Source organism: Bufo gargarizans, chromosome 3, assembly GCF_014858855.1.
Source record: "Bufo gargarizans isolate SCDJY-AF-19 chromosome 3, ASM1485885v1, whole genome shotgun sequence".
Classification (NCBI taxonomy): domain Eukaryota; kingdom Metazoa; phylum Chordata; class Amphibia; order Anura; family Bufonidae; genus Bufo; species Bufo gargarizans.
In genome coordinates this window covers 555,052,747-555,065,489 of record NC_058082.1, presented here as the reverse complement: position 1 = coordinate 555,065,489, position 12,743 = coordinate 555,052,747, and the positions used below count along the sequence as shown (strand labels likewise).

Here is a 12,743-nt window from a genome sequence, read left to right as displayed (position 1 = left end):
GGCTTACTGTGTTGAGTTTAGGAGATGGGCGACCGAATCAAAGTGGAATGATCCCACGTTACGTAGTCAGTTTTGTCAGGGTTTATCTGAGAGATTGAAAGATGCCCTTGCTTTTCATGAGTACCCAGATTCTTTGGAGAATGCTATGTCTTTAGCAGTACGGTTAGATAGACTTATCAGAGAAAGGAGTAGGGCTCCCTCCGCGCAAGGGATCCCTTCTGTGAGTGGTTTTGTCTCGACGGCCTCCCCGGGTGATGTTACAGGTAACTCTGGGGTAGTGGAGGAACCCATGCAGCTGGGTCAGGTTTCTTGCCGTTCTGACAGTAGAAACTTTAGGAGATTGCACAAACTGTGTTACTACTGTGGGAAAAGTGGTCATTTTGTTTTGGCTTGTCCTTTTGTTAAACTGCAGGTGGAAGAGAAAAAGAAAAAAAAAAACTTTCCTGACTCTTCGTGGTGTGAATGGTGTGGTAGAGCAGGCAGGTATGCAAGCTCCCTGCAATTCCCGTTTTCTCCTTCCAGCTAGGGTGGCGCTAGAGTCAAGAGAAATTTTTGTTGAAGTATTCCTTGACTGTGGTGCTGGGGTAAACTTAATTGACTTCCTTTTTCTTCAAAATTTGGGTCTAAGTACTTGCACTAGAGAAAGAGATTTGAGTTTTTGCAATTGATTCTTCCCCTCTTTCTCAAAGGAGTCTCACTCACATTGCTCATGGTATTCACTTAAGGGTGGGTGATTCACATGTTGAGATTATGTCTTGTTTTGTCATGAAGGATTTGCCAGCTCCTATAGTTTTGGGGTTACCATGGTTGACTAAACATAACCCAATTATATATTGGCAAGCGAGACAGATCATTGGTTGGAGTGAGTTTTGTTCGGATAATTGTCTTGGCACATCTATCTCTGGTGTGTCCACTACGGCTTTACCTCAGTACCTCTCAGATTTTTCGGATGTCTTTTCGGAGGGTGGGGCTCAGGAATTGCCCCCTTATCGTGACTATGATTGTCCAATTAATCTCATTCAAAGGGCTAAGTTGCCAAAGTCTCGGCTTTAGAACCTCTCTCAACCCGAAAGAGAGGTCATGCGAAAGTATATTGCCGAGAGTTTGGCAAAAGGTCATATTAGGCCATCGAAGTCTCCGGTGGCAGTAGGTTGGTTCTTTGTAAAAAAAAAGGATGGATCGCTGAGACCGTGTTTGGATTTCCGGGAATTAAACCGTATTACGGTCCAGGATCCATATCCCCTGCCTTTGATCTCTGACCTTTTTGATCAGATTGTTGGAGCCAAGGTGTTCTCCAAGTTGGATTTGAGAGGGGCCTACAATCTGATCAGAATCAAGGAGGGGGATGAGTGGAAAACGGCCTTCAATACGCATGAGGGTCATTTTGAGAACCTGGTTATGCCTTTTGGGTTGACGAACACGCCAGCAGTATTTCAGCGATTCGTCAATGACATTTTTCATCATTTGGTGAGGAGGTTCGTAGTAGTTTACTTGGATGACATTTTAATTTACTCTCCTGACCTGAAGACCCATCAGGATGATGTGAGACAGGTTTTGACGATCCTTCGGGAGAATAAATTATAATTTTTATGCCAAATTGGAGAAATGTTTGTTTGCGGTGCAAGAGCTTCCGTTCTTGGGAAATCTGCTTTCTGATTCTGGTTTTCGTATGGACCCCGAAAAGGTCCGGGCGGTTCTGGAATGGGACCGACCAGAGAATCAGATAGCTTTGATGCGGTTCTTGGGGTTTACTAATTATTATAGAAAATTTATTTTGAACTGTTCTACCATAGTAAAACCTCTCACTGATATGACTAAGAAGGGCGCCGACATCTCTGTTGGATGAGGCATTGCAGGCCTTTTTGGCTATTAAGGAGTGTTTTGCGTCTGCTCCCATTCTGGTGCAGCCGGATGTGTCTCAGCTATTCGTAGTGGAGGTTGATGCATCAGAAGTGGGGGTTGGAGCGGTGCTGTCACAGGGTTCATCCCCTGGCAAGTGGGTCCCGTGTGCCTTTTTCTCCAAGAAGCTCTCGGTCGCCGAGAGGAATTATGATGTTGGAGATAGAGAGTTGCTGGCTATCAAGTTGGCCTTTGAGGAATGGTGTCACTGGTTGGAGGGGGCGTCTCACCCCGTTACGGTATATACAGACCATAAGAATTTGGCTTACCTGCAATCTGCCAAGCGTCTGAACCCTAGACAGGCCAGATGGTCACTGTTTTTTACCAGGTTCAATTTTGTGGTTACCTTTCGCCCAGGGGTTAAGAATGTCAAGGCAGATGCCTTGTCTCGCAGCTTTCCTGGGGGAGGTGATTCAGAGGATCCTGCGCCGAATTTAGCGGATGGGGTGGTGGTCTTCACTCTGTACCCTGAATTGGAGATGGAGGTGTTGGGAGCCCAGGAGGGAGCTCCTGGTTCTTGCCCAGGGAGGTTGTTTGTTCCTGAGGGCCTGCGATACAAGGTGTTCAAGGAACATCACGATACTGTCCTTGCTGGACATCCTGGTGGTAAGTCCACCTGTGATCTGGTGTCCCGGAGGTTCTGGTGGCCGGTGTTACGCAAGAGCATTGAGGATTACGTGACAGCTTGTGAAACCTGTGCTCGGTCAAAAGTTGCTCATACTCGACCGGCTGGTTCACTTCTTCCATTGTCTATTCCGTCTAGTCCTTGGACGCACTTGTCTATGGACTTTATTACGGATCTGCTGAGTTCCTCCGGGAGAACAATGATTTTGGTGGTAGTTGACCGTTTCAGTAAAATGGCTCACTTTATATCATTAACTAGTCTGCCTAACGCCAAGACTCTTGCGCAGATTTTTGTGGATAATATTGTGAAATTGCATGGTATTCCTTCGGATGTGGTCTCTGATAGGGGCACTCAGTTTGTCTCCAGGTTTTGGAGGGCGTTCTGCTCTCAGCTTGGCATTCAACTTTCATTCTCTTCGGCTTTTCATCCGCAGTCGAATGGTCAGACGGAGCGTACTAATCAAAACCTGGAGACCTACTTGAGGTGCTTTGTGGCTGAGAATCAGGAGGAATTATCCTCATTCTTGTCCCTAGCAGAGTTTGCGTTGAATAACCGTAGGCAGGAGTCCACGGGTAAGTCGCCATTTTTTTGCGCATACGGTTTTCATCCCCAGTTTGGTACCTTTTCTGGGACTGGTTCCTCTGGGATGCCAGAGGAGGAGAGATTTTCTTCTGCCTTATCCTCCATCTGGTGGAGGATCCAAGGGAATTTGGAGAAGATGGGTGAGAGGTATAAGCGAATGGCTGACAAGAGACGTGTGACTGGTCCGAACCTGTGTGGGTGATCTGGTGTGATTGTCCACAAAAAATATCAAATTGAGAGTGCCATCTTGAAAACTGAGTCCAAGATTTATTGGTCTGTACAAAATATCTGCGGTGATCAATCCTGTAGCGTTTCGGCTGGATCTTTCGCAGACTTGGAAGATCCATGATGTGTTCCACAGGTCTTTACTGAAAAAATACGTGAAACCGGTGGAACCATCGCCATTGCCTCCTCCTCCTGTTTTGGTCGATGGAAACTTGGAGTTCAAGATCTCCAGGATTCTCGACTCTAGAATTCTTCGGGGTTCCCTTCAGTACCTGGTACACTGGAGGGGATACGGCTCTGAGGAGAGGATGTGGGTTCTGGCGCTGGATGTCAACGCCAGCCGATTGGTGAGGGCTTTTCATAGATCCCATCCGGATAAGGTTGGTCCGGGGTGTCCGGAGGTCACCTGTAGAAGGGGGGGGGGGGTACTGTCATGCCCTGCTCTGACTATGTGCGGAGGTCAGCCAGAATAGCAGCACGTGTTTAGTGTTTTGTTTTGGAGCCATGCTGGATCCGCCTCCCATCAGGTGCACTGGGTGGGGTCATTAGTTTAAATAGCACTCTATCCCAGTGCTCTGAGCGGGTTAAAGAAATCATTCTGGCCTTGGAAGCAAGGAAGGAAGGTTGTCTGTTCCAGCTCAGAAAAGATAAGTGTGGTTTCAGTTTTTGTTGTTTGCTATCTTGGTTGTGTTGGTGTCATCTCTCCCATCTAGGTTCTATGCGAGCAGGCTGCTCCTATTCCCTTTTTCACCATCTCAGGGAATCTAGGGTGTTTTAGCCCAGGCACGAGGACACTTCATTCCTACCATCAAGGTTTAAATGTGGGCTGAGCAGAGCAGGGAGAGAAGTCAGGGATTTGCTAGGAGGTGACCCTTCCCCTGCTTCTCGCCTAGAGCCTGGTTTGCTGGTTTATCTGTATGTCTGAGATCCCGTCCGGCGTGACACTACTTCGCTGCGTCATCAGACATCAATAATTAAATGTTTGGCCAGGAAACAACTTTGATGGGTGTTTTATCTGCTAATGCCCAGGTTTAACTCCCACCTTGTCAAGTTGCTGGCGGTGCAGTTGCTTCCATACCATTTAGTAGAGTTTGCTGCCTTTAGGGTACTGATGGTGTGCTCTTAGCCTCGCTGGAAGATAAAGTTCAGTTTCTGCAACATGATGGAGACATTTTTCAATGATGGAGAACTACCTCCTCAATGCCCAGATTCAGTCCTACCTGGACTCTACTCTGTCTCTAGCGCAGGGTTCGGCAACCTTTGGCACTCCAGCTGTTGGGAAACTACAACTCCATTCATTTCTGTGAGAGTTCTGAGAAGAGCAGGGCAAGTATGCATGCTGGGAGTTGTAGTTTTACAACAGCTGGAGTGCCTGAGGTTGCCTACCCCTGCTCTAGCGCATGCCTTGTTGTCGAACCCCATGGACTTCTGGTAAGGCAGACTAGAACGGTGGCCTAAACTGGTCCAGTATGCCTTATCTCTTCTCTCTTGCCCAGCCACCAGTGTCATTTTAGAGATGGTTTTCAGTATGGCAGGGATTGTTGTGACACCTAAACAGAGAAAGTTGTCCTCCACTGGTGTTTAAAACAGTGCTTTTGCCAAATTAACGAGGCAAAGAACAGAGAGGATTTTTACACACCTCCAGCTTAAACCAAAAAAAGGTCTGCCCTTGCTGACATTGCACAATCATGCCACTGTCTCTGTTTGCTTCCCTTCCATCATGTTCTGCACCATATGGCTGCTGCTATCATGCCAATGCCGCTGTCTGCCGGCTTACCATCATGTTTCATACCATATGGCTGCTGCTTATGCAGCCGCTACTGCCACAGCTGCTACTCCCTGCCGCTAATCCACTACTGCTACTACCATTACTCCTACACAGTTGCCGCTACTACTACTACTACCCCTTCACAGCCACACCCACATTTACTGCCTTGTTTGTTCCATGCTGTGCTGGCACTACTATTGCAGCCACATGCCACTATTACCCTACCCTTTCCACATCTACACTGCACTGCTGTCTCTCACAATTAGAGGGAGAATTTTTCTAGGTTTGTCCAGAATGATCCACTCCTTCGTCTGACAGTTAACAATTGTGTGCGTTTTATGGGCATATATACTGACCCCGTTATTACATCATTTTTGGACACTTGTGCAGAACAAGCCGCTGTTTCTTCTGACATTAACATGTGTGTGTATAAACAGGGAAAAGCATTTGCCTCTGTTGAGGCATCATTTTTGGACACTTGGTCTGAACAAGTCACAGTTTTTTTTTTCCATAACACCATATGTCTTTAAACACCATCTGGCCAATTTTTGGAAGCTTTAGAATATGAAAAAGCTTAACACATGTGCCGGCACGGTGTGTTTTTAAACACACTGTTCATTAACACCGTCAAATGTGCATTTACCCATATGTATGTCAGCGTCAATTTGACATGATTACCATTGCTTTCATTGTGTTCATGAACTAAAAAAAGAGGGAAAAAGAGCAAAATAACATTTAAAAAAATTTAACAAAAATAATTAACATATTTTCATTTAAAAAAGTGAGTCCTAAGAGATTAGAGAGTGGTATATGGCAATTTCCAGGGCAATTGGAGCAACTTTGATTTAATCTGAATAAAAAATTTGCCAAATTGGACAGGAAATTAATCCTATAATGGTTCACCTAATGCATCCCAAAAGTGGTTGGCTGGTTGGTCTAGTAGAGGACTCCAATTCACCAATTTTCTAGATCCATTCAAGCATCTCTGCTAAAAACTTGGTATCAGTTTAACATTAAATTTATTGGAACATACTGCACAGGACACGGCCAAAAACTGGAGATCAAACTATTTATTACCTCTGTGTTTGCCAAAAACCAGACCATACATTCTCAATGCCTTGCGAGTGACTGTGTTCCTCATTCACAACATATAGGACTAACATCTGAAATACGATAGAAAACATAGGCAGACATCTCAGATCTCCTGAGGCGTCAGAGTCAAGACAGCGAGCTGGACAAGAAAAATACACGGGTGACTGCCGGATATAGACGCTAATTGGCACATCGCTTTATTTTGGAAAACAAACCGTAGGGAGGGCTAATTAGTTTTGAGAAGTTCATTCCATCACATTGAAGAGGAACAAGAATGTAATAAAATAATAATATCAATAAATGTATAAAAAAGAGAAAACAAAGAAAATTTAAAAAAACTAACTCAAAAACAAAAGACAAACTTAAGAGACGCTTTTTGAAATTCACTGGATTGATTTGTAACCCATAGAGTAACGGAACATTGCACACAGTGTAACAGAGGGAAAGAGAGAAGAGCGAGGGAGCTGGAAGTAAACTCGGATACAGTGCGAAAGAATTGTCCAAAATGAATCGGATTGGACCATACTGGAAAACTTGCCATAACAACACCAAGAGACACTTAAAATGTTTAAGCCACACTGTTTGACTGAAACTTTCCTGCTTTTTTTTTTTTTTTTTTTTTTTTTTTTACATGTTCTGCCACACAGAGAAAGAAGAAGAGGGAGTGAGGTGGAGGAACCCACGTGAGGAAGAGAGTCGAAAGGTCAAGGAGGAGCCGGAAGGGTAAAACGATGGAGTCCAAGAGGAGAGTAACAGGGGGGATTTCAATGTGTTCAGGCATTTTCTTGGTCCGCCTTGGGCTCTTCACTGGTAGCCTCTTCTTGTTGGGCACTTTCACTAGGTTTGGTTGCTTCTACGTCATCTGGAAAATAAATAAGAGAAAAGTTGTGAGTGGTCAACTCTCGGGATGTTTTTCCTAACATTTTGGATTTCATAAAAAAAATATATAATAATTACTGTCCGAGCAGATTTGTCAGTGTGTACAGACAATTTAATCACTCAGCACCACGGATCAGGGTCATTAGCATCGACCGCCTGTGGATGATTTTCCCTGCTTTCAGATTGCCCTTCTCCTCTCCCCTGTCCTACTGTTAAGGGTAAGAATATTGGAGAGGCTGTCAGAGACTGGTGACATCACTAAGAATGCAGCCTATCCATTCACTAGAGATCAGTGGTGAGATCTCTGAGAATGCAGCCTATCCATTCACTAGAGATCAGTGCTCACATCACGAGAGTGCAGCCTATCCATTCACTAGAGATCAGTGGTGAGATTACTGAGAATGTCACCTATCCATTCACTAGAGATCAGTGGTGAGATCTCTGAGAATGCAGCCTATCCATTCACTAGAGATCAGCGCTGATATCACGAGAATGCAGCCTATCCATTCACTAGAGATCAGCAGTGACATTCCTTAGAATGCAGTCTATCTATTCCTTAGAGATCAGCGCTGACATCACGAGAGTGCAGCCTATCCATTCACTAGAGATCAGCGCTGACATCACAAGAGTGCAGCCTATCCATTCACTAGAGATCAGCGCTGACATCACGAGAGTGCAGCCTATCCATTCACTAGAGATCAGTGGTGAGATTACTGAGAATGCAGCCTATCCATTCACTAGAGATCAGCGCTGACATCACGAGAATGCAGCCTATCCATTCACTAGAGATCAGCAGTGACATTCCTTTGAATGCAGTCTATCCATTCACTAGAGATCAGTGCTCACATCACGAGAGTGCAGCCTAACCATTCACTAGAGATCAGTGGTGAGATCACTGAGAATGCAGCCTATCCATTCACTAGAGATCAGCGCTGACATCACGAGAGTGCAGCCTATCCATTCACTAGAGATCAGCGCTGACATCACGAGAGTGCAGCCTATCCATTCACTAGAGATCAGTGGTGAGATCACTGAGAATGCAGCCTATCCATTCACTAGAGATCAGGGCTCACATCACGAGAGTGCAGCCTATCTATTCACTACAGATCAGCCCTGACATTACGAGAGTGCAGCCTATCCATTCACTAGAGATCAGCGATGACATCACTGAGAATGAAGCCTATCCATTCACTCATACACTTGACTCATTTCCATATGGGAATGTAGCCTATCTATTTATCAGAGAGTGGTGACATCACTGAGAATGTAGCCTATCCGTTCACTCATACATTTGACTCATTTCCATGTGTAAATTACACTTCCTACAGACCTGGAGGCACATATCTCACCTAATTCGGACCATGCGTGAAACAATGTATCAGCACAGTAGAGATGCAACCAATACCATGGCTCCAGTGGATTCAGATAACATGCCTTCACATACCCAAGTAATGCCAAGCTGAAGGGTGTGAAGCAGGGAAATGATTGGCACTTGCATCCTAACAACCGCCCTTCCCGCCTTGAAAATCCACAAATAAGATTACAGCTTCTCTGGGAGAAAGGATTACATTAATCCCGTGTAATCTGCTGTAATGTGGACAACACTACGCAGGGAAAATGAATGCAATCAGCAGAGCAGATTAGGATTTTCCTTCTGGTAATATGGATATTTCAGTAGATCGCCAGGTATGTTATAGACACGGAACATACATGTATACTGCCATCCAGAGCAACATACAGAATACACAAAAAATAAACCTCTGACCAAAGAATAAAACCTGTCTGAGGTATACCATTCTGTCTGCCTGGTATACCATTATCATTGGGGCACACTTTATTATATTTTTATCATTGTGTGGTCATGTAGAATTAATTAATACTGTTTGGGAGTGTGGAGTAAGCAGAGATTCCTGCACAGGTCTGGCCCCTGGTACGAGCGCAGACACATCAGAAAAAAACTTTATATACAGTACAGACCAAAATTTTGGACACACCTTCTTCAAAGTAGCCACCTTTTGCTTTGATTACTGCTTTGCACACTCTTGGCATTCTCTTGATGAGCTTCAAGAGGTAGTCACCTGAAATGGTCTTCCAACAGTCTTGAAGGAGTTCCCAGAGATGCTTAGCACTTGTTGGCCCTTTTGCCTTCACTCTGCGGTCCAGCTCACCCCAAACCATCTCGATTGGGTTCAGGTCGGTGACTGTGGAGGCCAGGTCATCTGGCGCAGCACCCCATCACTCTCCTTCATGGTCAAATAGCCCTTACTTTCAAAGTTTTCCCAATTTTTTGGACTGACTGACCTTCATTTCTTAAAGTAATGATGGCCACTCGTTTTTCTTTACTTAACTGTTTTTTTCTTGCCATAATACAAATTCTAACAGTCTATTCAGTAGGACTATCAGCTGTGTATCCACCTGACTTCTCCACAACGCAACTCATGGTCCCAACCCCATCTATAAGGCAAGAAATCCTACTTATTAAACCTGACAGGGCACACCTGTGAAGTGAAGACCATTTCAGGTGACTACCTCTTGAAGCTCATCAAGAGAATGCCAAGAGTGTGCAAAGCAGTAATCAAAGCAAAAGGTGGCTACTTTGAAGAACCTAGAATATGACATATTTTCAGTTGTTTCACACTTGTTTGTTATGTATATAATTCCACATGTGTTAATTCATAGTTTTGATGCCTTCAGTATGAATCTACAATTTTCATAGTCATGAAAATAAAGAAAACTCTTTGAATGAGAAGGTGTGTCCAAACTTTTGGTCTGTACTATATATATATATATATATATGGTGTCATATGTATTAGTGTCTATAGAGCCAAAGACCTCGTCATAATGGGGTGTCCGCTCGCATTGAGTCTACTGCTCTGTGGAGTTTTCTAGAGACGCTTTTGAACACTTTTCCTCTTCCCCAGGGAATTTCTCGGATACTAGAAGTAGGTGGCTTCCCAGGAATACGATGGCCATTCTTGTATTACTAGATGGCAGTGTGTTACCAGAATACAGCGCCACCTGTCAGCACCCACCGATGTGTAATGCTGGGCACAGCAAACCTGGTATTTGTAGAGGTTTCTAAAGTGCCTCCTAAAGCTAAGGAAACCTTTAAACTGTCAGTTGTATCTATCATTATTTATTTGCACAGTTCAGCTCGGTGGAGCCACAAAGAAGGTTACAATTTTCCAACAAATTTTAGAAACATTCTTGGTCCACTGATCAGTGAAATTCACATTATATAGAAAAATATTATTAATATTTTATCAATACAGTAATCAGAGTAAGGCCAGGCTTCCTCCGGCGGGCGGGGGTGGCTGTAGATTTTCTGTAGTGGAAGTGAAGCTTATGTAAGATAACATAATGCAATTAGACAGACATTTGTGCCTAACCTAATTGTTCTCTATTTTTCCACTTGACAAGTTAAAAATACTCTCATTCCCCTCGTTTGTCAGAGGCGATCACCCTGGGACACGCAGAAGAGTGTGGTGTGTGTGCAGGACCCTGGGCTGAGGATATAAAGGGCATGACGCCAACAGGGACCCACAAAGCGCAGTGTCTAGACAACAGCTGCATGGTTGCTGTGGAAACTACCATCTTTTAGCTGGTGGACCCGATTAAACAATTTCCTAGGAGCACCAGGAAGGAAAAAAAACAAGATCTGTTCCTTCTTGGCCATTTGGGTGCTGGATCTGAGCTCAAAAGCGATACAAATCTACAATAAAAATACAAATCTGCAATAAAACATAAATCTACAACAAAAATGAAAATCTGCAATAATATAGAAATCTACAACAAAGATACAAATTTGCAACAAAAATTAAAATCTGCAAAAAATACAAATTTGCAAAACAAATCCAAATCTGTAACAAATACAAATCTACAACAAAGATACAAATCTGCACCAAAAATGCAAATCTTCAATAAAAAAAAAATTAATTTTGCAATAAAAATGCAAAAATAAAATTTGTTTTCTACAAATATAAGTATTTGCTATTTAATTCATGTATTTTTGTTTAAACTAAAACCTTATATAAAAAGCTAGGTGCAAAGGTTAGGGCTCATGCACACGAGCTGACTCAGCGCCCATATTGCGGACCGTAAATGGCCAATCCCCAATATACAGGCAATGGCCGTGTGTACTCCATGGTGCGGATGCGGACCCATTGACTTGAATCTTATTGCGGTATGGACCTGAAAGTCCACTGAAGCACTTTGTAGTGCTGCCGTGGGCTTCCAATTCATGCCTCCGCTCCGCAAAAGATAGGTGAAGTCCTATCTTCAGTCATATCTTGATGATCATGGACCCAAGTTAATGTTTCCGTATCCGCACCACGGAGTGCACGCGGCTAGTGCCTGTATATTGGGGACCGGCCTTTTACGGTTCACAATATGGGCACTGAGCCACTACGCTCGTGTGCATGAGCTCTTATGGTGATGGTGGATCCCAGCTCTATGCCATTACTTTATCAGATGGGAACACCCCATCAATTTTTTAAAGGGCCTAGACAAAGTGCACCGCAGTGGTGTGTAAATTGGAAGCCATTTGTAGGATGACTTTCCATAGCCCATATACACTCACCTAAAAAAATTATTAGGAACACCTGTTCTATTTCTCATTAATGCGATTATCTAGTCAACCAATCACATGGCAGTTGCTTCAATGCATGTAGGGTTGTGGTCCTGGTCAAGACAATCTCCTGAACTCCAAACTGAATGTCAGAATGGGAAAGAAAGGTGGGCTACAACAGCAGAAGACCCCACCGGGTACCACTCATCTCCACTACAAATAGGAAAAAGAGGCTACAATTTGCACGAGCTCACCAAAATTGGACTGTTGAAGACTGGAAAAATGTTGCCTGGTCTGATGAGTCTCGATTTCTGTTGAGACATTCATATGGTAGAGTCCGAATTTGGCGTAAACAGAATGAGAACATGTATCCATCATGCCTTGTTACCACTGTGCAGGCTGGTGGTGGTGGTGTAATGGTGTGGGGGGTGTTTTCTGGGCACACTTTAGGCCCCTTAGTGCCAATTGGCCATCGTTTAAATGCCACGGGCTACCTGAGCATTGTTTCTGACCATGTCCATGCCTTCATAACCACCAGGTACCGATCCTCTGATGGTTACTTCCAGCAGGATAATGCACCATGTCACAAAGCTCGAATCATTTCAAATTGGTTTCTTGAACATGACAATGAGTTCACTGTACTAAAATGGCCCCACAGTCACCAGATCTCAATCCAATAGAGCATCTTTGGGATGTGGTGGAACGGGAGCTTCGTGCCCTGGATGTGCATCCCTCAAATCTCCATCAACTGCAAGATGCTATCCTATCAATATGGGCCAACATTTCTAAAGAATGCTATCAGCACCTTGTGGAATCAATGCCACGTAGAATTAAGGCAGCTCTGAAGGCAAAAGAGGGTCCAACACCGTATTAGTATGGTGTTCCTAATAAGTCTTTAGGTGAGTGTAGGGGCTCAGTAGGTGGAGTTCCTCACTTGGGACCCCTCATACTAGCCAAAGTGGAGCGGTGGCGAGAATTGTTGCCTGGTACCCGACTCCTCCACGTATTACACGGTCACCCACTGATTTATATGGCTGCATGTAATACCTCTTGTGTAGCTGCAGTTTTTAGAGGGGATCTCCACTGTAGACAATTCCTTCTTGTTA

General features: G+C 44.2%; 1 protein-coding gene across 1 annotated transcript in view; it reads right to left on the bottom strand.

Annotated features, from left to right (window-relative positions):
- Positions 1-6,151: 6,151 nt before the first annotated feature.
- Positions 6,152-12,743, bottom strand: part of GAP43 (growth associated protein 43) — a 55,850-nt gene continuing 49,258 nt past the window's right edge. The window contains exon 3 of the mRNA XM_044287402.1: positions 6,152-7,053. Coding sequence (XP_044143337.1) covers positions 6,965-7,053 — 89 coding nt within the window. The 3' untranslated portion in view covers positions 6,152-6,964. The remainder of the gene's footprint in view (positions 7,054-12,743) is intronic.